The following is a 25191-nucleotide window of genomic DNA, read 5'->3' as shown; positions in this document are numbered from 1 at the left end:
GCAGATGTCATCTTCAAGAAAGTTCGTTCCATGCACTCAAATACTTATATTTTATTTATTTATAATGCAAGGCCAGAGAGCTACCACACAGTAAGACAGTATCCCTAACATTGAAAATAGATTAAACATAAGAAATGCAGGTTACAAAACAATTCAGAACATTTTGTCTTCCCATCTGCTACATTAAAAAATAAAGGCTCAATTAGAGAAAACTATATTATATATGTGGGTGTGAAACTTGGTTTCCCAATAAGGAAAGAGCACATGTTGAGGTTGTTACAGCAGTAAAAATGTCAATTGTCCTTTCCTAGGTTGTGATTCCACTGGTCTTGTTGTTACCAACATTTTGGAAAAATGTACTGCGTCCATTTTCAGAGCAGCACTTCTAAACTAACAGAGGCAATATAACCTGTACTAACAGAAATTATGCAACTAAGCTCCTCGGGGGGGGGGTTGCGTTTTAAAATCTTGAGTAAGAAACTAAACCAACCTTCCCGAAGGGGGGTTAGTTTAGTGTCTTACTCAAGTCGTTTGTTTACTCGGCATTGTTGTGTTGGTACAACAATGCCGAGTAAACAACCATAACGTAACATTGTTTGATGACGTCATTTGTTGGCTACAAATTTCTTTGACGACGGGGAATCAGAAATTTTTATAGTAAAAAATTGACAGTGGAACCACGGTTCCGGAGAATTTGACGTAAATACGTCTATACGGAAAGGAAGTTTATATATTGGCTTTATTCTAAATATTTCCAACCAAATTATAAGTTAGAGTAATTTTCTTTGTGTTTTTTTAAATACCAACAATGTGTAAATATGGAACCAACCAACCAAAAAGCTAACTGAGGGCGGAGGCCTGCGCAAGCGCAAGCATCGTCCCTACCTAGGTGAAACCATTCCTGCGCACAAGGCGCATTGCTGGAAATGGTAAACAGTCTTAATATAAGAAACGGAAATTTTGCTGTCGCTAACAGGGTTACGTCGTGGCGGGAGCCTCGACCATTCAAACTGGGATCCGTTGCTGCTGATGGGAGGTCATCCCGTCAGGCAAGTTGTCCAAAGGAATTTGGTTGGTTGGATCTCCGGGGTTTGAACCCAGAGAGGGAGGGGCCGTTTCGGCTGAAGGCCTCTGCGGCATGGGGGGAAGATCACTTCAGCTGATGGCCTCCGTGATCGGGGTGGGGGTGGCGGGCCGTGCCCCTATTAAGTTATACCCTGGCATTCGCCTTACAACTGAGGAAAAGCACGGAAAACGTCAGTCAGGGTAGCCGAGTAGTCTAACCACTCGTTGTGCCGACTTGGCCGTCTTTTGGGGACGGCCTCGGCTGGCCTGCTGAACATCGGTCGCCCTCGGTTGCCCTTGGGCGACCTCTGGCAGCCCTCGTTCGACACGAGTCCCACTGGACACAACCAAAAAGCTAACTGAGGGCGGAGGCCTGCGCAAGCGCAAGCATCGTCCCTACCTCTCTCCAGGCTGTGCCGGTGGGGGTCTGTAAATATGGAACCAACCAAAAAGCTAACTGAGGGCGGAGGCCTGCGCAAGCGCAAGCATCGTCCCTACCTAGGTGAAACCATTCCTGCGCACAAGGCGCATTGCTGGAAATGGTAAACAAGTCTTAATATAAGAAACGGAAATTTTGCTATCGCTAACAGGGTTACGTCGTGGCGGGAGCCTCGACCATTCAAACTGGGATCCGTTGCTGCTGATGGGAGGTCATCCCGTCAGGCAAGTTGTCCAAAGAAATTTGGTTGGTTGGATCTCCGGGGTTTGAACCCAGAGAGGGAGGGGCCGTTTCGGCTGAAGGCCTCTGCGGCATGGGGGGAAGATCACTTCAGCTGATGGCCACCATGATCGGGGGGAGGGTGGCGGGCCGTGCCCCTATTAAGTTATACCCTGGCATTCGCCTTACAACTGAGGAAAAGCACGGAAAACCTCAGTCAGGGTAGCCGAGTAGTCTAACCACTCGTTGTGCCGACTTGGCCGTCTTTTGGGGACGGCCTCGGCTGGCCTGCTGAACATCGGTCGCCCTCGGTTGGCCTTGGGCGACCTCTGGCAGCCCTCGTTCGACACGAGTCCCACTGGACACAACCAAAAAGCTAACTGAGGGCGGAGGCCTGCGCAAGCGCAAGCATCGTCCCTACCTCTCTCCAGGCTGTGCCGGTGGGGGTCTCCACTCTACTCCCTCGGTTGCGGCACTGCCAACCAACTGACTCTACTCTCAATGGACAATGGTCAGCTTTTATACTATGAACACCTGCGTGTATAACAATGCAAGAAATAATTTCTAACCCACGCCTGCAACAATCTTGGCTGAGCATGCCGTAAGGCTATTTTCTCGTTTCCTATGCATGCAGTATAATTGCCTGAATGAACCATATTGCACTCCACTCTTTCACCGAAGAAACTAATTGCTACGTCATCTGTTTACTCGGCATTGTTGTGTTTCATTATTGCCGTCAACAATCCGCTTTCGTTACTGCGTTACGAGCTTTGCTGTGAATCGCTTGTAGAAAAAGTGCGTCGTAGAGTAGATAATTTGTGCTGTTAAAAAGTTTTAGAGTATCACAAGTTCTTTTCTTATATAAGAATTAATAAGAAATCTGTGAAACTGCCCTCAACTCCCTCCATTATATTTTAGATTAGATCAATCATTGACGGTGGACGTCGTGGTCTCGTACAATTGAACAAATTTTGAGGTAAGGAATTCCTAATTATTATTATTGTTATTTGCAGTTGTATTTGTAATTGTCTGTGGTATCGTGAGTGTTGGTGTGTAATCGTCAAACATTCACATGCCAGCAACGCTATATGGAAAATCTCGTTGAATCTAGAGGACTCTACTTCTGTATTGTTGGCTACCTGAATAATTCTGTAGCCACCTTCGTCCTTAAGGGAGGATAGCAGCTGGTTCTTTTATGTCATGTTATTGGCAACGCCCGATTGTCTGATTTTATTTGTGCTGTCACGAATACTAAACAATTTGAGGTAGAATTGACATTGAACTCTTTTCTACAGCACGAGTTTGTTGTACTCCAAATACCTTCTGCATTCATGGTGAATATTTCAACTTTACAGCAATACGAAAAGTTGACAGTGAAACCACTCTTCCGGAGAATTTGACGTAAATACGTCTATACGGAAAGGAAGTTTATATATTGGCCTTATTCTAAATATTTCCTTTATACATGCTTTACAATTGAGATAAGTTTGATTAAGACATTGCTTATTCAACTTGAATTAGTTACGCTTAAGATGGGTCTGTGGTAGATGAATGTAATGTAAGGTAAAGAAATGTTTTATAGGTAACAACAATGCCGAGTAAACAGATGTCGTTACCTAGGTAACAAAATTTCCGAGTAAATAGATGTTCCTTAGGTAATCATTATTGTCGATTTGTTGATAAACAGATGAAGTTTCCTAGGTAACCATTGTTGTTTATTTGTTGATAAACAGATGACGTTTCCTAGGTAACCATTGTTGTTTATTTGTTGATAAACAGAATACGTTTCCTATGTAACAACAATGCCGAGTAAACACGACGTTCCCTAGGTAACCATTGTTATGTTACCTAGTAAACAGATGACGTGGTAACATAACAATGAAGGTTGACGTTTCCTAGGTAACATAACAATGAAGTTACACTTTTTCGTTTCCCTTTTTCGTAACACTTTTTTGTCGGATGACCCTTCCTCATAGACGTATTTACGTCAAAAAATCTCGTGAATTAATTTCGTAACTCTTTTAATCCGAAGACGGTCTAAAAAAATTTAATAACTCCTAATAATCACTGCTTACAGCGCAACCCATAAACACAGAATGTAGCGTTAAAAGTTGCTAAAGCTTGACGGACTACCACTGTTCGAAGTGTCGTGAAAACTAAGATGTTTTCCTTGAGTTCAGTGCGTAACAGGAGCCAAAGTCGCTTGTTGCTTTACGGTTTTAAACGATGATGAACCAACTGACAAGTGTGAAATCTTCTTATTAACTGCTGGCGTCACATTGAGGGAACGTAAACTCTGTTTCTCGGAATTAAAATCATAGGAGGTCAATGTTCGTGAACCTGCTTTGATCAAAAGAGCCGGAAAAAACTTTTGATAGATCCGAGACATGATTTATTTAGACTCGAAAGATTTGAAATTTAATTTGGTAACGACTATTTCGATAAAGAAAAACACAGAAATCTTATTTGGCGCTAGTAGAAATTTGGGGATGAGTGAGGTTTTCCAACCTTTTCCTCAGTTGTAAGGCAAATACAAGAGTATAGTTCAAAAGGAGGACGGCCCGCCAACCCCAAATCATTGAGTCCTTCAGCTGAAGTGAACCTACCCCCCACGCCCAATTCGCAGACCGTCAAGGCTTCCGACGCGACAAAACCCTCCTTCCAGTTATGAGGCTCATTTACCATTTCCAGCAATGCTTTGCCTACGCAGGAATGGTGTTTTCTTAAGAGAGACTCGGGTCTGTGACCTTAGATCCTGTAATTTCCTTTGAAAAGAATGAATTTTGCCTTGGCGTCTTTCTCTTAACGCAGTTGCGTTCCTGTGAACAGAAACCATTCTTCTTGTCAGGAGCCGAACCCAGTGTCGAGGCCTCCGTTTCCGTAATCTCCTCTTCGAAGCAAAGAAACTCTGATCCTGACGCCATTGTTCTGTCTCGCTTACTTTCGGGGTTAATAGAACCGCCCTTGAAGGAAATCGAACTCAGGACATTTTCTCCAGAGTTCCGACCTTCCTGTGTTCTCTCATTTGTCTTAAGGAATAATCGCGCCACGTTTCTTCTTCGCGAGCCACATGCGAACGAGTAAAGAAATGTCAACTCTCAAATTCGAGTCTACACATGGCCAGTAGACTCTGCGGTATTTACTAAGGGGAAATACGACAGTTTCTTACAAATTCATCTTCTGGGTCTCAGACAGTTTTCGGGCTTGTGACCTTAGTCAGTCAAATCATTTCCCAGGATCAAGAACAGAATTTGCCTTAGCGCCATTCGTCCCTACTGGTTGCTGTCCGAACGACAGAAAACATCTTTGCCGAGGTTCGAACGAAGGAAACATTTTCTCAACTCCAAACAATGTGGAAATATGGACCGACAATGGTCAGCCTTTACGTGAACACCTGTGCACACAACAATGCAAGAAAAAGCATTGTAATTTCCTAACCACACCTGCAACAATCTTGGCTGAGCATGCCATAAGGCTGTTTTCTCGTTTATTATACATGAAGTATAATAGCCTGAATGAACATTATTGCACTCCATTCCTTTACCTAAGAATCTAATTGTTACGTCATCTGTTAGTCGGCATTGTTGTGATTCATTATTGTCGTCAACAATCGGCTTTCATCATTTGCGGAAAGAGCTGAGCTGTGATTCGCTTGTAGAAGAAGTGCGTCGTAGAGAAGATAATTTTGTGCTGTTAAAATCCCTTTAGAATATCACAATTTCTTATCTTATATAAGAATTATTGAGAAATCTGTGCTCCTGCCCTCCAACCTCTCCATTTTAGTTTTGATTAGATCGGTCTTTGTCGATGGACGTCGTGGTCTCTTACAATTGAACAAAGTTTGAGGTAAGGGATTCCTAATTATTATTATTGTTCATCACATTTAACGTTTTCATCTGCATTTGTGAACTCGTGTAAGAGAATTAAACTTTTTTAACACAATTTCAAGTAACATTAGATTGACTTATGTTTGTTCACGGCATCATTGATAATAAAAGAATATTCCAGTAGGCAATTAACATCTTAAAGGAATAAAACGCGTTTCGTAGCCCAGAATCTTAATAAAAATATGTCGATGCTAAGAAGTGGGGTTTATATTCTGAATAATAATTTTAAAACTTTGCATCTCTTGATACATCGACGTTTTAGGGAACTGAGAAAATTTTTTATTTCGGTTTCACAAGCCCAATTATCGATGAATCTCCCTCCCATTATCTCCCTACATCAGCAGATTAAATCCGGGGAATGCTTGCTATTATTGAGTGTAAAGTATTTATGGGTGCAAAACGTGGTCTTTGACATTGAAGGAGGAACAGAGATTGAGGGGCTTTGAGAAAAAAGTGTTGAGGAAGATGTTTGGACCCAAAACGGGAGTGGGACAGATATTGAGAAAAGTGAATGACGAGCTCATCACCCGATGTTGTTAGGGTGAGTTGAGTGTTTACAAGGCCTGAAGGGAGGAGACCTCTGGGAAGATCTCGGCGTCAGTGGGAGGATAACATTAAGATGGATCTTAGGGAGATGGGTCTCGATGTAGCGAACTGGCTCAGGATAGAACCCGGTGGCGGGATTCTGTGAACACGATGATGAACCTTCTGGTTCAGAAAAGGAAGTGGGCTATTTTCTTTGAAGAGCCGAGTACTAATCGACTTTTCACAGAATATCTTGCTCATTGTAGTGTGTGAGTGGCGTGATCTAGGCCTGATCTGCGCATGCGTTGGAACAACTTAGAGCTTTAGTGACTGTTCCCAACTGTAATTCTCGCGTTCGTTTGATAAATTTAAGTGACGTATTGCGCTCGTGGTTTACATAAATGTGTAACTTAGGCAGGAAAGTCCTTAATCATGTAAGCTCTTAAGCACTTTTAGTTGTACAGAGAGTAGAACTCGAAAATGTTATGCTTATGAAAAGGTGTAGCCTTCTTTTTCCAAAATTTATTTCTTAACTTCCTGGTTCTGCATCAAAGGTCACGCAATTTCTATGGCATATTTTTGTCGTAATTTTTTAAAATCGGTTCGCCAGAGCAGAGGCATCTAAGACTTTATGGATTACATTGATGTTTTTATACGTAATGTGTACGTAGTTTACATATAAGAAGTTTTCAATTTATGCGCGTAATGACAAACACTTGGCATGCCTTATTGCCTGAATCAGCCACGTCTTCAGGATGATTAAGCCAAGAAGAGTGAGATTGGCGGGGCATGTGGAATGTATCACCCTTGATCTGACAGCCTACAATTTATTAATTAGTGAAGAGATGTATAAAGTTCCATATTACGCAATTTTCACCATTCCCTTGTCAGTAACTCTCTCGCAGGACCAGATATTCTTCTCAGTATCGTGTTTCTACTCAGTCACTCTCAGTTGATGTGCACACGAGTCAGTATGAAGAAAAACCTGTAACAGCGATCGACTAATTTTCAGGAGATGGAGTCAAACCAAAGTCTCAGCTGTTCTCAAGTCGGCGGCAGGTGCAAGTGCACCGAAACATTGGTCCCTCTGAACGAGCTGAGAGAGAGGAACCTCTTTTGTGACGCGGTGTTGAGGTTGGACGACGGCGGTGTCTTTCCAGTCCATAGATTTATTCTGTCGATGGACAGCGAATATTTCAGGTTTGTTCATTTACTGACGTGGTTCATTAACACGTGAAGTAAGGACACAACAGACGTCGATTCGTGTGTGAAATGTTTTATCCCCTTGGGTCCGCAGTGGCCGCGCGGTCTGAGGCGTGGGCCTTGTGCCGCTCGGACACTGGGACCGTGGGTTCGAATCCCACTCAAGGCGTGGATGTTTGTCCGCGTTTTTCTGTGTTGTGCTGTCCTGTGTACAGGTAGAGTACATGGGACGGGCCGATCCCTCGTCCAAGGAGTTCTACCGAATGTCTATATATGAAGCCAACGAAAAGTTGGGACCCGCAGTGCTCAGGCACTTGAAAAACGGGTCGTTCCCAGTATCCCAGTTTATCCCCTTTGTTGCAGAAACCTGCATTGTTATACGGCTGAATGTCTTTTGTTATTTGTTCGTTGTCATGAAATCTCACGGCGTTTAGAAAGAAGAAGAAGAATATCTTCTGGGCGTTGCGTCGTAGAAACTGAGTGGCATTTCAGACGTACTTACTGCCTTCTTTCCTTGATGATGGAGGCAGTAAGCACCTCTGAAACGTCCGATAATTTCTACGACGCAACATCCCAGAAGACGTACGTGGTTTTTGTACTAATTTTTAAGTGCGGTTGTACCAATGTGACAGTGAATCGATCTGGAGGGAGAATTAGAATCCATTTCCAAAACGTCTTGGTTTTATACATAAAGACGACCGACAAAGTCCAGAAGAAAGTTGGTAATGCCCGGAACATGGAAAGCTGGTGTGTGTTGCTCTGTCTGAAATATAATAAACTGTAACAAAGACCTTCGGGATAATTGTTTCATTCTTAGGGAGAATCGTTCGAGAATTTGTGCATACGTTAATTTGCTTGTGTTTTAAAAAAAGTTGCGGCGAGTTCTCGAAATGAGAAATGAATTTTAACCACGAGCCATTGCTTCTGTTTTCCAAGAGACGTGTCTCACGTCTTGTTACGAGCTGTGCCCTCTTTCAGTTTTTAGACTATCAAATCTTTCCGTTTGTCTTGCACTGCAAATCCCTTAATTTGTAATAGGAAATTCTTTGCTGGTTGGTGATCACTTCTTAAAGGCCTCGTAGAGACATCGGCTTTTCTTTTAAGTTGTTTATTGTCGGGAAATTCTTTTGACAGAACAAATAATTTCATATTACGAACTGATCAATCAGTGGAATGTACAGCCTGCGATGTGTGTTGAAATATTTGCGTTGTCTTCAAAATTTCTGTAATATATGTTATAAGCTCAGACATCTCTTGAAGGAGTCAAGGTTATGTAAGAAACGAGGTGACCTTTCTATTGTTCAAATGTTCGCTGCTTGCTTTCCGATTTTTAGGGTAAATTCTTTTAAGCCTTCGCCCGCTTTTGAACCTCTCGCAGTTAATCCGGTCCCATTCGTACACATTCTGGGAATTTTTAATTATTCAGGTAACAAAAATTCATCCACCACATTGACAAAAGATACTTTTATTTGGCTACGTGAGTCATTTAAACTTAAAATTTATGCGCATGACTTGTAATTTTCTGCTCACCGTGTTTCGAAATCGACGTTTCAGGGCCCTCTTCACGACAAAACTGCACACCAGTGAGGAGACTGATATTCTCCTGCACGAAGTCAGCTCAGACATGATGACCCAGATACTGGATTATGTTTATTCTCGCGAGGTGGACATTCGCTCCGACAACGCGCGTCAACTGCTCGTGACGGCTGAGTACTTGTGTATACCGGACGTTACTGAACTCTGCTGGGACTTCCTCATGGACTCGATGGACGTCGACAACTGTGTCGGCATAATGCAGTTCGCAAGGTAATTGATGTTCATTTGAAATTTGCTGTGACGCCAGCCTTCGTCGCTGGAGCGAATTAGCTTTACTCAAGAGATGAGGCGAATGCCGGGTCGGAGATTAAACCTCTGACTGAGGACTGTGCAAATTATAAAGCCTCGTAGGTCAGGGCTGTTTGGTGGAATAATTGTAACGTCCCTGTAATTTAAGTTTTCTGATTTAACTGCATATGTTTTGTTCGTCATTATGACCAGAAGATGACTAATTTCACCATATGGAACGTTAATGGCGATCTATTGCAGTCATAATTAAATCTGTCTTCCTCTCGAATTCCTTTTCTTCGTTTTCTTTCTTTCTTTTTTCACCTACGGAATTCCTTGCTTCTTACATAATCCTCCCAACACCAAAATCAACATTCAGCCCCATATCTTTCTGCATACAGCAAAACCTCTGTCAACCGAGACTCGATTATCCGATTCCCACATTAAGCGACCGAATTTCAACCAGATCGGTTGTGATTGGATTCCACCGACGAAAGTGCATAAAGTGATGTCCACGCGGTACAGTTCATTGATCTAACCTCACTCCAGATTTGGTGATTATTATGAACACTTCAGAACATTTAGAGAATTGGTTATTATCGAGCAAAGTCAAAGACGCTGGGTCCCGTGGACGCTGAACTCTTACTCCTTCTTGTTCAGGACAACATAGGAATCAAATCAACTGACATAGGCAGAATCACACCAGAACCTCCACTTCATGCGATGGACAGAATTACTAATATAAATTCACTCTTTCAGTACAGGGACTCCCTCGAAAAGCGCTCACGAGTGACTTTTCCCGTCGGATTTTGCATGCCACTCGCCCGCATCATCCGCCGACGAGAAAAATCTGTATTGAGTCTCTACTATTGTACATATCCATGACCACTTTCACCCGCTCATTGGTCGTGGTTCCCCCATTTAGTCCGGTTACACGAGGTTTCACTGGATTAACACACACAGTTACCAAAACGTCGTTTCGCCAAGGTTAAGGCCAGAATTCAAAATTCTAAACTTGTCATCTCACAGACTTCTTCACTTGCGTACGCCATGCCCTTGTTTCAATCTATAATCTTATCACGAGGACGAGCAGGCATTGCCTGGAAACCTTCAGAGCCGAAAACTGTCTATTTTGCACCGGTTAAATGGAGCACCCATCATCGTTGCCTCTCCACGTGTCTGCTCTCAGTCTCGCTATTTCGGGCTTCAAATGGCTAAGATAAAAACTGCAGGCGAAATACTGTGGTGTGGAAATGCTTGAGAATCCAGTTCTTGCTTCAGTATTTCAATGTGTCAAATCCGAAGGAGAACGATTCTGAGTCGGCTCTTAACCTCGCTGTCGCAGGTCTAACTCCTGCGCCGACCTTGATACTCACGTTCGTCGCTTCGTTCTGCGCCAATTCGTGGATGTGTCTCAGCAGAGCGATGAACTGCTGGAACTGCCTGTAGAGGAGCTGCAGGCGATAATCGAGTCCGAGGAACTGAACGTGAAGGACGAGGGAGTTGTGTGGGAGTGCATTCTCCGGTGGATCTACCACGAGTCGGACAACAGAAAAGGCCACATCGCGGACCTTTTGAAGGGCGTCAGACTGGGATTACTTGACGAAACATTTTTCAAAGAGAAGGTCAGTATGCCCCTGAAATCGTGGATGTTTATCGGAAGTGAAGTCCGCATTTTAAATTCCATATTCACACGTGTTCGTAACCAATTTATGCAAATCGTGAGCTTTTTTCTTCGTCACGTGTAAGCCCGTCTGTCTGTCCGCAGTTCCAGCTCGAGAACATCTAAACGGATATTCATTAGATTCAATACTGATGAGCTTTAACAGAATCTGTTGACACATTCAGATTCTGGTTAAAATCTTTCAATAACAACGTGAAAACTACTGTCCGCAGACCAGGAGAAAATCCCTGCTTTGGGAAGTCGTTCTGGTCGGTTTCGGGGGGAATGTTTACTGCCTGGTGGACTAGAGGGCTGCTATTGGTGGGAAGTGCGATACGTCAGAGTTTAACACTACTACACACAGACTGAAAACATCAAGCAATTAAGAGTAGCGAGTAGTGAGTGCACCTCTAATGTGTTCTGATAATATTCTGGATTAAATCGCTGTGCCGCTGTGAGGTAATCTTAAAGCTGTACCCATTAGAACACATGAAAGCCTGTCGTCTGTTGTTCGTTCAGTGGTTGTGGAACGAATGCTATTAGGATGGGACGTCACTCACCGCGAAATCTTGCGCATGCGCGTATATCGCATTGCTTGCAGGGCTTTTCTCGTGGTCTGCGGACTGTGCACAATGATTTGAATGTCTTATTCCGCGCAAAATTTGCTGCGTAAGAAATCTCCAGATTAACTTAGTTGCCATGGTTACAATAACAACCTGTGGGATGCCGCCGGTAACACGCTCGCATGTGTGTGTATGTGCAAAACAAATATTCGATTCTTCCTTTTATGGAGAAATGTGGTTGGAGTTAATGATCGTCTTTTATTCATCGTCTGCGCTACAAACTTTTATTAGAGTCTCAGCTTATATTAAGATCAATTACGTGTTTTAGTTCAACTACAGCATTCCACCGTCAACTACATTCAAACGTCCACTCAGCTCGAACAGGAAAATCCTCCAACTGATAAATCACGTCTTATGGCGCAGCGTTCAACTTAACCAAAGATCCTACTGCCATAAGAAGCGGGTCTTAGCTGATATAAAAATTTCACGCATCTCAGACGATAAAAACTTAGCATGATAATCTGTAGCTGATTGACCACATAGGGACAACAGATATCCGAAAATTTCAGCAAGAAGCCTTCGTTCTACTTCCAAGAGTAAATTACCCGAATGACTTCAAACTCATAGACAGCTCTAACATTCTAATATTTTAACCGACATCTCAGGTAGTAGCCATATTCTTTCTTCCATTCCACCATACGCTTTAACCCGAGAGGAAAAAAGTTTCTACCTAAGTCAAATGCCCTGTGATTTCAGCCACTCACCCCTTACTAATACGTGTGAAACAATCCCACGGATTCATGAAAATGTTATCTGCGTCAAATGTCTTTACAAATAATCATTCGTATATTGTAGTTTCGATAACTTAAGGAGAACCACCTGATGACCAAATAAGGTAGAAACATGCAATGCCTCATAATAGACATCGAGCACAATCACACGGTGTTGTGTTGACGGGCCTTCCACCCAACCATCAACATGTAGCAGGTTGCCTCAATGACACTCGAAGCAACTAATTGTCATAATTTTCTTTCGATGTTACGTAATTTTGGCGATTAATTAAGGTTGTTGAATCAAAAAAATGTGATGGTCGCACAGTGCATCTCGCACGGAAGAGACGAGAATTAAATTTCAATTTTTTAATGTAACTCAAAACGCAACCCTTACTGAAGTATTTAAATTTCGGTTGACACACATTTCAATAGATTTTTCTAAGATCGAATTAACCTTGTTTTCGTTTCTCTCCACAACCTGTGCTTTTGTTAAGAGCGTCGTTAAATAAACCAAAAAAACATTTTTTCCTGTATATACAATTATATTTCGGTGAGTTCCCAACCAAATTAAGTGTGAATTTCTTGTGTCCTCTGCAATGGAACATGGCATCACTTCCTAAAAGTTCATAAGGTCCACATTGAACTGTTCAACAGGTGTCAAATAATCCGTACGTGAAGGAAAATGAGGAGTGCAAACCCGTGATCTCGGAGACGCTCACATTCCTGGACGACGTGAAAAGGTTGTCGAAGGACGACAAGGAATTCGTGCCACCAAGGATTGCCCGCCCGCGAAACCGACGGGACATTCTGTTTGCTATTGGTGGGTATCGCGACGGAACAATGACAGATGTGATTGAAGCGTACGACGCACGAGCAGACCGTTGGACTGTGGTGAGTTGCGTAAAATTTCTACTATTACCGTGGGTTGTTAAATGACGCCTACGAGAAAAAGTACTTTTCCTCTTTCTTGCTAAACTTAATTACAAGGACCCCTTAGCCTCTTTATTTCGAATTCGTTTATTTCCATTGCAGTGAACCCTTTTTAAGATAACCTAAAAAGTCATGAATTAAAGAGATCTACTATAAAAATTTGTGATTAGTAGTTGTCGTCAAAACATGACGTCATCAACAATGCCACCTTATATTTGTTTACTAGGCATTGTTGTGGAACACATCAATGCTGAGTAAACAAATAACGCTTCACAAGAAAGAAATCAAAAACTATCAAGCCAGTCGCATTGTCACTGCTCCAGAAGCAGCACATCGCCTCCGAACAGCGACATAAAACTATTTAAGAAATGAAGAAACGTGAAAGAAGACGTTGCCAACACCAAAAATGTAATCTGATACTAATAATAATATTCATCCAATAAGAAACTAAACTAACCCCCCGAAGGGGGGTAGTTTAGTGTCTTACTTAAGATTTTAAAACGCAACCAACCCCCCGAAGGAGGGGTTGGTTACGTATTAAACAAATGACCAACCCCTCGAAGAGGGATTGGTCAGTTGTTTTAACCACCATTCGGGGGGCTTAGTTTAGTTTCTTACTCAAGGGTTAAAATACTTGAATGCGACACTAAACTAACCCTTCCGAAGGGGGGGTTGGTTGCGTTTTAAAAACTTGACCACCGAATGGGATTTAATTTTGCGTGTTACTTAAGATTTCAAAACGCAACCAACCCCCTAGAAGGGGGGTTTGTCAATTGTTTTAACCCTCAATTTGGGGGGTTTAGTTTAGGTTCTTACACAAGATTGGTTGCGTTTTACAAACTTGACCAACGGCCCCTAGGAGCTCCGAAAGGAGCGCCCTGCTCTAGTAAATAAATAAATTACTCAAATGCTGAGTCTTGTGTACAATGTAAGTTCTAATAGGAATCGACGAAGGATGAGAAGTTTGACTTAAATACCGTTTACAATAAGCGTCCTACTTCAACTGTCATGGCAACCTGTGTTCTGATTTTAGACATGAAACGAAGTCATCGTCGATCGTCAGTGGATTCCAACGTAACAAATGAAGCACTGATCAGTCTCGATGTCGGTCATCTGCGTGGTAACGCCTGGGGTGGGGTGGGGGACGTACTACCTCCAGCGTTTCGTCGATAAAACCCAAAACACCAACATCTGTCTTTGCCATCGCACGAACGTGAAATGTCAGCTGTTGATCAGAATTAATTCTTCATTTGTCTGTCGAACTTGACGAGAGTTTCTCTTCGGGTCTTCCTGTTTCCACCTTTGCTCCAAGTTAATTTCTCACGGTCTTTGTCGAGTGCCACCCTCCACGGTGTAGCAATTTTGGTCCACTGTTTGGGAGTGCACCTCTGCTCGGATGGTTGGTCGCTTGAACTCTAATGTAATGACTTCACATCAGTAGACGTAATGACCCAAAGAAACATAAAGCCATAACCTGTCATTCCTGCAGGTGGAGGGGGTCGACTCGATCGGTCCGCGAGCCTGCCATCGCACGGCAGTGGTCGGTGTCGACATTTACGTCATCGGAGGTGAGAACGGCGTTGAAACCTTTAACTCATGTCGCTGCTTCAACGCTGTTACGAAGACATGCCGCGAGGTGGCGCCTATGCATGAACGCAGGTAACTAAGGAACTCCTTGGAACAGAGTCCTTCTTCAAAAGCTGATAGTCGCTGTCTTAGTCAAGATATAAATGTGGGCAGGGGATGTAAAATTGAAACACTCACATAGACGAGCATCGTGCAAAGTGTGAATAGGTCGGAGGACTTTTGCGACAAAGTTGGTTTTAAGAATGCGATTTGCTTGTTAATTCATTTGAGTTAAGATTTAACAATGACGAGCGAACAATTGCCTTCTGCGAGAGGAAATGCATCTGAATCGTAATAAATGACCATAGGAGAGAGTATACTTTTTTTCGTTTCAGATACAGATTTATGGTGGCAGTTCTGCTGAGGTGCAGTGTACGCCATGGGCGGTTCTCATTCTGAATTGTATCACAGAACGGCGGAAAGATACGACTGCAAGACGAACAAGTGGTCGTGGATCGCTCCCATGAACACAGAGCGATCCGATGGAAGTGCGGCTGCACTGAATGGTACGTAAATCCTGTGAAACAGAAATTTGTGAATTAGTGTCTGTCTGTCTGTCCGCGTGTAATAACGCAAGAACGGTTGAAGGAATCGCAGGATTTGAGGATCTCACGGCGGGGAGTACGAAGATGGCTGTCGTTTGACTTCTGCCGACGTTTCAGACGAACTTTATGCCTTCATCATCAGGGAATTCCTCTTCGCTCTTGATCTTATTTTCCCTCACTCCATTGTCCCACATTCTTTTATTATCTCTTTCTTTTATCCGTGCTACGTACTTCGTTATTTCACAGACTGCAACGGCTTGAAGTTCTGAGTGCGTGATGGTTTCTTCTGCTCTCGTAAGCTGTCCCTGTGCGTCGTCTTCTGCCTTTTTAGTGTGCACTAGGAGTGAATGCAAACCATCAAACTATTAAACTGGCTATCATAAAATACAGATGTAATGTTTTTGAAACAGCTAATAATCTCACGTAATTAGCACATTATATTATAAATGTAGAGCACCTTTTAGCAGCTCTTTCCGTACATCTCTGGTACCAAATTTAATAAAAATCATTTCACGGAAGATGTAACTTACCGTCATTTCCATTATGCATTAATTTAAGCACTTTATGCTGTTTATGTTAAATTTTATCAGTTAAATTCATTTTCTTTGACACGCCGATGGTCTGCATTCGAAACAAAGAAACAGATGAACAGAGACGGCCGTGTCTGTGTAGTTTCTGTGACTCGAAGGGGGACTTAATAGATTTACAACTTTAAGTACGGATTGTCCCATGTCTGTGCTCTGCAAGGACCAGTTTAATTCCTCTCCCTACATCAAATATGTGTACAGTTTGTGTCATATGGTTAATTTGGTTTTACAGACAAAATATACGTCGCTGGTGGACATTATAATTTCAATTATCTAAACTCGGTGGAAGTTTATGACCCGGACACCGACGAATGGACGTTCGTTGCACGAATGCATTCTGAACGTAAGGATTTTTCTTGTGTCGAGTTCCACGGCTGTCTATACGCCCTAGGTGAGAACTCTGGACATTCCGAGTGAAGCTCCTCTGTCCTTTTTACAGAACTTTCTATTGTGAAATGTTTTCCTGGTATTTTTGAGTGACTCAGATTTTATGAACAGAATTTTTCTCCCGTCATAACAGAGTTAGTTTGTCAGTAATTTTAACCCCGATTCGTGGTTTCGATTAAATTCTTCACAAAGAGCACTTAACTAACTAACTAACATCGCACAATCTCTTGTGGTATCCAAAGTAACGTAAGCCCCATTTGTCACACAGACCCAGTTTTAAAGGTAAGTATTTTGTTCTTTTAGCAAGGAAATTCCAGTTTGCCGCTGTTATCCCCAAAAAGCCGATGGTTTAAAGCAGTCCCTTCGCAGTCTTTGCTTCAAGTACGAAAATAAAAGTGTAGCTGTTCCTGGTGCTAATACTGACAATGCAAGAGGGAATGAATTTTCTTTGTTGTATTTCATTCATTCGTTCCGTTTACGGAATAACAAATTTTAAGAGCGTAAAGACGGTCGGATTGTGAGCATTGAATTTACGGGAAATACAAACATCTATAAATTTGTAATTGGTAATCTTGAAGAGAAGATACCACTTGTGATACATAGTTTTAAAAGGGAGGATAATATTAAAATGTTTTAAAGCACCTAGATTTTGTGAGATGAGGTCAACAACAGACTTTTGTGAATAAGGTAATGCATCTTGTGGCTCCATAAAAGCCACAAATTTCGTGGCCAGGTCTCAAAGTAATACATATGAAGAAGGGAACCGCTTAATGGGGTTAGAATAAGTTCCCTTTGGCAGATTTTTATATCCTGTGACCTATTACGGAATTTGTGTGTGCAGGAGGACACAACGATACATACAATCCCAGTACCGAAAAGTACGACCCTGCAGAAGACACGTGGACCGAGATCCCTGCCATGAACGTGTATGAACTTTTTTTTAACGCAGAAGTCATCGACGATATGATCTTCGTCATCTTTGATTATTATGAATATGGCATCTTCCCCCGTGTCGCATGTTTCAATGACAAGGAAAATCGATGGTTTGTTTCTTTGTTTCTTTGTATGATTGTTCAGGGCTGTATAATCACAAACTGTTACTTTCGAAAAGCTCTAGGAAGTGAATCATTTCCGGTCAATGTATCCGCGATCTTGCGGTTTCTGCGCCTTGTAGTGACGTAGAAAGTGACCGACGTTTCGGAGGTTCTTACTGCTTACTCAGAACCGCGAAGAAGCGCGCTAAAAATGGATGGGAGGAATGAAAGAAGGCAGGGCGATGTAGCGGTCAAGCTGATTGGTTAAAGCAGAGGGCGAATGAATAGGAAATGCTAATCACACGTAAGCTGTAAATGCATTAATAAGAAGATTTTGACTAAGTTTCCTTGATCAGTGGCACTCTCTCGGGCAGGAACTTTCTGGCATTCAGAACATCATCTTCGGCTTTCATCAAAGCGTTAGGCCAGTTTCAGGTTTAACGACGCCTGTCGTCTCATGTTTCCATTCCTGATGGAAGTTTTCGAAATGGCTGTCTTTTTGGCGTGTTTGACCACGCAGTCTCCTGAAATCTGTTGACGGATTTAAATCAGGAGCTCCAAAAACATCCCAGGAGCCATATTTCTTCATACTTGTTTGTGCAAGAGCCAGAAATCCCTCGGAAATTCATTTAATTTTGTTTTTTGTCTGTTTTACGTCTAGCAGAACCTCTCCGGAACTATTTTTGGTGGGACAAAATATTTTTTAAAATGTATTGCTAAAAGAGGGAAATATTGTCATGGGCGCGTGTCTCAAACAAGACGTGCTTATCTCTCCAAATAAAATTTATGATTAAATTTATTTTTCTGACCTAAGCTAATGGCTTAATGAAGTTTATCAAACGTCGCTAGCCAGAACACAAGTCATTTGACAGGGTTTTAAAATAGTCATAACCTTTCCCTCCATTTTGATGTAATAAAATGTTTTACCTTATAATAGGAATATGGCCGGGATTTTATGTGCATGAGTGAAAGAACGATCACGTGGGAACTGTTCTGAAATATGGTGAGGTAATCGTGCATTGAATTCCGATTGGGGGAATTTTTGTTAAGGTTGTCAGGAAACAAATTATAAGCAACGGCATTTCGGTGGAAGCTGTGCCCTTAGCTTAAAGCAGTTTCCCATTATACATAAAAGCAGAGCCAACCCATCAGACATGGATATTTTTAGGGCAAAACAATTTACTACTCACAAAGATAATTATTTTTACTACATCGAAATCTCTGATATTTTAGAACCGCAGAAGTACATATATATATATATATATATATATACTGTAATTGTGTCCGCGAAATGTGATAAAAATTGTCTTGAGTATCGATAACATTGATAGATGATGAAAGATTGTTTGTTTCCACTTTTAATATTTCAAATTGCAGGGACAAAATGACAAACATGAATGTTCGTAGAGACTGTCTGTCGACTTGTGTCATCAAGAACCTACCGAATGCAGGCGACTACACCTAAAAAATACAGAGAGAAAATGATGGAGGAGAAATGCAAGAAAATGTTTTTTTGGAAATGTAACTGTCCTTCCACAAACACACACTCGTCCTTCTGCTGATGTAGCCACGGGTTCGAACCCATTAGCTAGGCCGGCGCTGGTGCGGTTAAAACGTTTGTTACTTCGGTGCGCGGAGAAGTTTAAAGGTTTTCTCAGGATACCTTGACATAGGGTCAGTCGGTGGGCGAGGATCTCCGACTCTCAGGGAAAATACGGAGATGCCTTAATTGGAGCGGCGTTCGCGGGAGGGCAGCGAAGTCGCTGAGCTGGTGCAATTTTTGACGACACAGTTGTTGTTGTTGTTGGTGGTGAAATCACCCAGTTTATTCACGAATTGAGACACTGATGCAAAGACACAATTATGTTGATATTCAGGCAGTGCAATGAATCGGCTGTTTATGTACGAGTTGAAGTCCAACACAACACAAGCGCGTTATCACCTTAACTGTTCTTAAATTTTGAATTGAATGCGGCGATCGGATAAGTCCCCCAAAATCACCCCACGACGTCGGAAACGCGCCGAAAAGTCACATTGGAATTTCATTGGTCCCAGTCGCAGTGAGGCGTCTGTTCTAGGGCAACCGTCATTCTATATCTGGAAAGGCTTAAGTTTTCGCCTCGTAAACAACTTTTACGAGGCGAAAGCTTTGTGAGTGTCACGGAAGGTCTCGAGGAAAGACATTGAAGCGACTGATTGTCGCTACTCTCTTCCAATCCAATCTTTCGAATTTGGATGATTCCGTTGTCGTAATGGAGTTCGAATTTCGACCGCACAAAACAAAAACAAACTCTCAGAGACAGAATCGAAACAGACGCCACGAGGAATTGAGAAAGAAGAGGCAATGAAATGTATCAAACGCGACATTTTAAGCCCCTGAAAATATGATGTCAGGTGGTCTTAAAACACAGTTCTCAGTCCAGTATCTTTGATACTATTTTACAACTCATAATTTCAGTTAATACTAATAATTTATCTCGTAAATAATGACAGAAGTTTTAGCAACATCAATTTCAAAACAATATTTTTACACAGAATCAAATACGAGCTGCTAAGTCCTAAGTTTTGTGTTTATCTGGACGTCATCCATCGCTGAGTATTCCAAAAATGAAGCCACTACGTTTCAGGAGCTGGCTCTGTTTCTAGGATATTGAACGACAGAGAAACAGCAGTACTGAACATATTGCACCACCTTTAGAACACATGTGAATTATGTTTAAAAACACACGAAGGTTTGCTCCTAATACAATAGTCAATGCTCATCATAATTTGCTAAGCGAGTGCGACGTAGGAGACCTTGGTAGCACGAGATGAAAACGAGGTGATGGTGGCGCCTCTTGTGGAACTGGGAGGAGTCTGGAGTAAGGCGCTCGGTTTTATTTACGTGTTTTTGGTAGTCGCCGTGAAGGTATTTTTACATTTAATTTACTCTAAAGAGAAATATTATAAATTGCGTAATTTTAATGTGATTTGTATTGATACTGCTGGAATAAATTGTTTTACTGTCGAACAAAATGAAGATTAATTCCCGTCAAGATAGACGGGCCACACTACGCTGGGAACTGATATAAACGTGTTACAGAAAGACGGACCTGAAGATGATCCGGAATCTAGCCAACTGATAACGGTTGCTATAAACGCTCTGACTCCATCGCATGTGAATCTCCTGATACGGTAGCCACATTTTAAAGCAATGTCGAATACCAAATATGCAGATATTTATGATGGCGTTAATAAACCGAAGTGCACTTCCTGGAATGTTGATTTCAGTAGGAGTGTCTGAGGCCTGCATTCTGAAACTCCTAGGATTAAAAAATCTCAAGGTTTGTAGTACCACGAGTGTGTCAGTGGTTCAAAGGAACACTGGACAAAGTTATTTATATTTTATTGGACGGTGAAGAGGCTAATTGCACTTTCGAAACAAATATATTTTTGTTTGTTTTTGTTGAGAAAACAACATTTCATACGCTGGCTCTGCTTAAATTATTCTGTAACACTAGAAAAACTCACTGGATACAGCTCGTCTCAATCCCCAGTAAATACTCTTATATTATTCTCCTTATAAAAATTTGTGATTAGTCGTTGTCATCAATAAATTACGTCATCAACAATGCCAACTTATGTTTGTTTACTCGGCATTGTTGTGGAACACAACAATGCCGAGTAAACAAATATAACGCTTCACAACAAAGAAATAAAAAAATATCAAGCCAGTCGCACTATCACTGCTCCAGAAGGAGCACTTCGCATTCTTGAATATTGACTGACAGTTGGCCTAAAACATCAGAAAATTGAAAGAAGACGTTATCAAGTATTTGAAGTACAAACTCCAACAACTTCAACAAGGTAAACTGATACGCATTCGATATATTACGATTACGAAAACTATTATGAAAACTGACTTTATGATCGCTTTTAAGACGAAGATTTGCTAGGGTGGGGCTGGACATAAAAAGTGGACTGAACAAGAACTGTTGACTTCTGAACAGCGACGTAAAGAACTACAACATCAGACATATTTAAGAAATAAAGAAAAGCGAAAAAAGACTTACATTGATAAATGTAGAAAGTTGACTAACCTAGAACAGTTGGCCTCTGAACAGCGACGTAAAGAACAACTACATCAGACCTATTTAAGAAATAAAGAAGAGCGAAAGAAAACTTACATTGATAGACGAGACCATATTAACGACACACGTAGAAAGACTTATTCGGTAAGAACAGGGGAGAAAAACAAACGAAGACTTGCAAGGGTGGGATTGGACGTAGAAAGTTGTCTGACCAAAAACAGTTTGCCTCAGAACAGCGACGTAAAAACTCAAACATCAGACATATATAACAAATTTAACAAATAAAGAAAAGCGAAGGAAGATTTACATTGATAAACGTAGAAAAACGTATTCAATAAGAACAGAAGAGCAGAAGAAAACAAAAGAATTCTTGCAAGGGTGGGATTGGGCGTAGAAAGTTGACTGACCAAGAACAGTTGACCTCTGAATAACGACGTAAAGAATTAAAACATCAGACCTACTTAACGAGTAAAGAAAAGAGAAGGGAGATTTACATTGATAAACGCAGAAAAACTTATTCAACAAAAACAGAAGAGCAGAAGAAAACAAACGAAGACTTGCAAGGGTGGGGTTGGACGTAAAACGTTGTCTGACCAAAAACAGTTGGCCTCTGAACATCGATGTAAAGAATTAAAACATCAGAACTACTTAACGAGTAAAGAAAAGCGAAGGGAGATTTACATTGATAAACGCAGAAAAACTTATTCAACAAAAACAGAAGAGCAGAAGAAAACAAACGAAGACTTGCAAGGGTGGGTTTGGAAGTAGATAGTTGATTGAACAAGAACTGTTAGTCTCTGAACAGCGACGTAAAGAACTACAACATCAGATCTATTTAACAAATAAGGATAAGCGAAAGAAGACTTACATTGTTAAACGAGACCATATTAACAACACACGTAGAAAAACAGACGAAGATTTGCTAGGGTTTTATTGGACGTAGAAAGTTGACTAACCAAGAACAGTTGACCTCTGAAAAGCGACGTAAAGAACTAATCCATTAGACCTATTTAACAAATAAAGAAAGACGAAGGGAGAGTTACATTGATAAATATAGAAAAACGTATACAACAAAAAACAGAATAGAAAAAAGTAAGACTTGCAAGGGTGGGTTTGGACGTAGAAAGTTGACTAACCAAGAACTGTTGGCCTCTGATCAGCGACGTAAAGAAGTAAAATATCAGATTACAGGAAGCGCTCCGAAAGGATTAGCATTCGTTGTCGTCAAAAAATGACGTCATCAACAATAACACCTTATATTTGTTTATACACGGGGGTTAGTTTAGCGTCTCACTCAAGATTTTAAATCGAAAACAAACCACTTCGGTGTTTTGGTCAAGTGTTTAAACCACCCATTCGGGGGGGTTAGTTTAGTTTCTTACTCAGGGGTTAAAACACTTGAATGAGACTTTAAACTAAATCCCCTTCGGGACTAACAAAGGTTGGTTGCGTTTTACAAACTTGACCAATCCCCCCTAGGAGCTCCGAAAGGAAAATCAACCGAAGAGTCTGGGATTGTCCCAGAAAATGTATCCAAATCAAAGAAGACGAATGAATTCAAGGGGGAAGGTAATTTCTCTTCCTTTAAATTATTTAAATTTGTTCTGTAGCATAAGAATTTAATATATTTCGTTACTGCCTCAGGGATTTATATGCTAAGTCTGTAGCAGAAGCTGTGTGACTTCAATATAGAGATAGAATTTTCATTGTGGGTTAATTTGAGTTGCTATTACAAGTACATTGTTTGGTCATGCAAGGGGCCACTCCTTTAAAATTACAGTTCTATAATTTTATGTTGAAAGTAGAATATTTCAAGGCTTTAATGACAATTCAGTACTAATGAATAATGAATTGGACAGATGGATGAGGTATGCAAGTCTCAGTTAGGATAACCAGTCTCAGACCAAGATCTGGACCTTGGAACTCCCAAATTTGAAGCACGATTGCTAATCACTTGGCTGCAATTTTTGTATCCATTATATCCAGAAGAAGCACGTGGAATCGCATTATTGATAATTTTCTGACAGTTGTCCTAAAACATCAGGAAAGTGAAAGAAGACGTTATCAAATATTTGAAGTACCTACTCCAACAAGGTAAAGTGATACTCATTCGATATATTATGATTATGATCGATTTTGAGACGAAGATTTGCAAGGGTGGGGCTGGACGTAAAAAGTTGACTGAACAAGAAAAGTTGGCCTCTGAACAGCGACGTAAACTTGAATGAGACATAAACTAACCCTTCCGAAGGGGGGTTAGTTTAGAATTTAAAACGCAACCAAACCCCCCGGGGAGGGGGTTCGTCAAGTGTTTTAACCCCCATTCGGGGGGTTAGTTTAGTTTCTTACTCAAGGGTTAAAACACATGAATGAGGAGGGATAGTTTAGTGTCTTCCTTAAGATTTTGAAACGCAACCAACCCCTCCGAAGGGGGGTTGGTTGCGTTTTAAACAATTTTCCACCACCCCGGAGGGTGGTTGGTCAAGTGTCTTAACCCCCATCCGGGGGGTAGTTTAATTTCTTACTCAAGGGTTAAAACACTTGAATGAGACACTAAACTAACCCCCCTCGAAGGGGGGGTTAGTTTAGTGTGTTACTTAAGATTTTAAAACATTAAAACACAACTCAATTCGGGGGGGTAGATTAGTGTATTACTTAAGATTTTAAAACGCAATCCCCCCCGAAGTTGGTCAAGTGTTTTAACCCTCCATTCGGGGGGTTAATTTAGTTTCTTACACAAGGTTGGTTGCATTTTACAAGCTTGACCAACCCCCCCCTAGGAGCTCCGAAGATTTGAAAGGGTGGGGTTTGACGTAGAGTTGACTGACCAAGAACTGTTGACCTCTGAACAGCGACGTAAAGAACTAAAACATCAGAACTATTTAACAAATAAAGAAAAGCTAAGGAAGACATACATTGATAAACGTAGAAAAACTTATTCACCAAGAGTAGAAAAGAAAAAACGCAGATATGTATGGAATGGGTTAGACGTAAAAATTTGGCTGACCAAGAACAGTTGGCCTCTGAGCAGCGAGGTAAAGAACAAAAACACCAGAACTATTTAAAAATGAAGGAAAGATAAGTAAGACTTACATTGATAAAAGTTGAAAAACGTATTCAACAAAAACAGAAGAGAAAGAAATCAGACGAAAATTTTCAAGGGTGGGGTTGGACGTAGTAAGCTGACTGACTAAGAACAGTTGTCCTCTGAACAGCGACATAATGAAGTAAAAAATCAGATTAGAGAAACTGCTCCGAATGAGACACTAAATTAACACCCCTAAGGGGGATAATTTAGTGTCTTACTCAAGATTTTAAAACGCATCCAACTCCCCGAAGTGGGAGTTAGTCAAGTGTTTTAACCCGCCTATTGGAGGTGAGAGTTAGTTTAGTTTCTTACTCAAGGGCTAAAACAATTGAATGAGACATTAAACTCCCCCCCGAAGGGGAGGGTAGTTTAGTGTCTTACTAAAGATTTTAAAACGCAAATAACCCCTCCGATGGGGGGTTGTCAAGTGTTTTAACCCCCCATTCGGGTGGGTTAGTTTAGTTTCTTACTCAAGAATCTAAAACGCAACCAACCCCTCCGATGGCGGGTTGTCAAGTATTTTAACCACCATTCGGGGGATTGTTTAGTTTCTTACTCAAGGGTTAAAACAATTGAATGACACACTCAACTAACCCTTCCGAAGGGGTTTATTTTAGTGTCATACTCAAGATTTTAAAACGCAACGCAATGTTTAAACCCCCAAATTCGGGGGTTTAGTTTAGTTTCTTACTCAGGAGTTAAAACACTTGAATGAGTCACTAAACTAACCTCTCGAAGGGAAGTTAGTTTAGCGTATTACCTA

The 25191-nt window shown here is 41.3% G+C and overlaps 1 protein-coding gene across 3 annotated transcripts; it reads left to right on the top strand.

Annotated features, from left to right (window-relative positions):
* Positions 1-2493: 2493 nt before the first annotated feature.
* Positions 2494-16220, top strand: LOC110840826 (kelch-like protein 10). Of its 3 annotated transcripts, none has more exons than XM_087359922.1 (8): positions 2494-2699; positions 7148-7335; positions 8893-9144; positions 10508-10787; positions 12816-13052; positions 14581-14750; positions 15053-15223; positions 16082-16220. In XM_087359922.1, exons 2-7 carry the CDS (start codon positions 7151-7153, stop codon positions 15114-15116), a joined length of 1188 nt encoding a protein of 395 aa, XP_087216048.1. In that variant the 5' UTR covers positions 2494-2699; positions 7148-7150; the 3' UTR covers positions 15117-15223; positions 16082-16220. The 3 variants fall into 3 exon arrangements, with proteins under 3 accessions (XP_087216048.1, XP_087216049.1, XP_087216047.1); XM_087359921.1 differs by lacking the exon at positions 2494-2699 and adding an exon at positions 5315-5569; XM_087359923.1 differs by lacking the exon at positions 7148-7335.
* The last annotated feature ends 8971 nt before the right edge of the window (positions 16221-25191 follow it).

Source organism: Zootermopsis nevadensis, unplaced genomic scaffold (genome assembly GCF_977971745.1).
Source record: "Zootermopsis nevadensis isolate Lab colony 2312 unplaced genomic scaffold, Znev_1.0 Znev_ptg000037l, whole genome shotgun sequence".
Lineage (NCBI taxonomy): Eukaryota > Metazoa > Arthropoda > Insecta > Blattodea > Termopsidae > Zootermopsis > Zootermopsis nevadensis.
This window is presented reverse-complemented; position numbering and strand designations above follow the sequence as displayed.

Coding starts and splice junctions, on each gene's coding strand:
- LOC110840826 (XM_087359922.1), top strand. CDS start 7,151: ATGGAGTCAAACCAAAGTCTCAGCTGTTCTCAAGTCGGCGGCAGGTGC. Junction 7,336..8,892: donor ATGGACAGCGAATATTTCAG/GTTTGTTCATTT, acceptor TCGACGTTTCAG/GGCCCTCTTCACGACAAAAC. Junction 14,751..15,052: donor GCGCCTATGCATGAACGCAG/GTAACTAAGGAA, acceptor TTTTCGTTTCAG/ATACAGATTTATGGTGGCAG.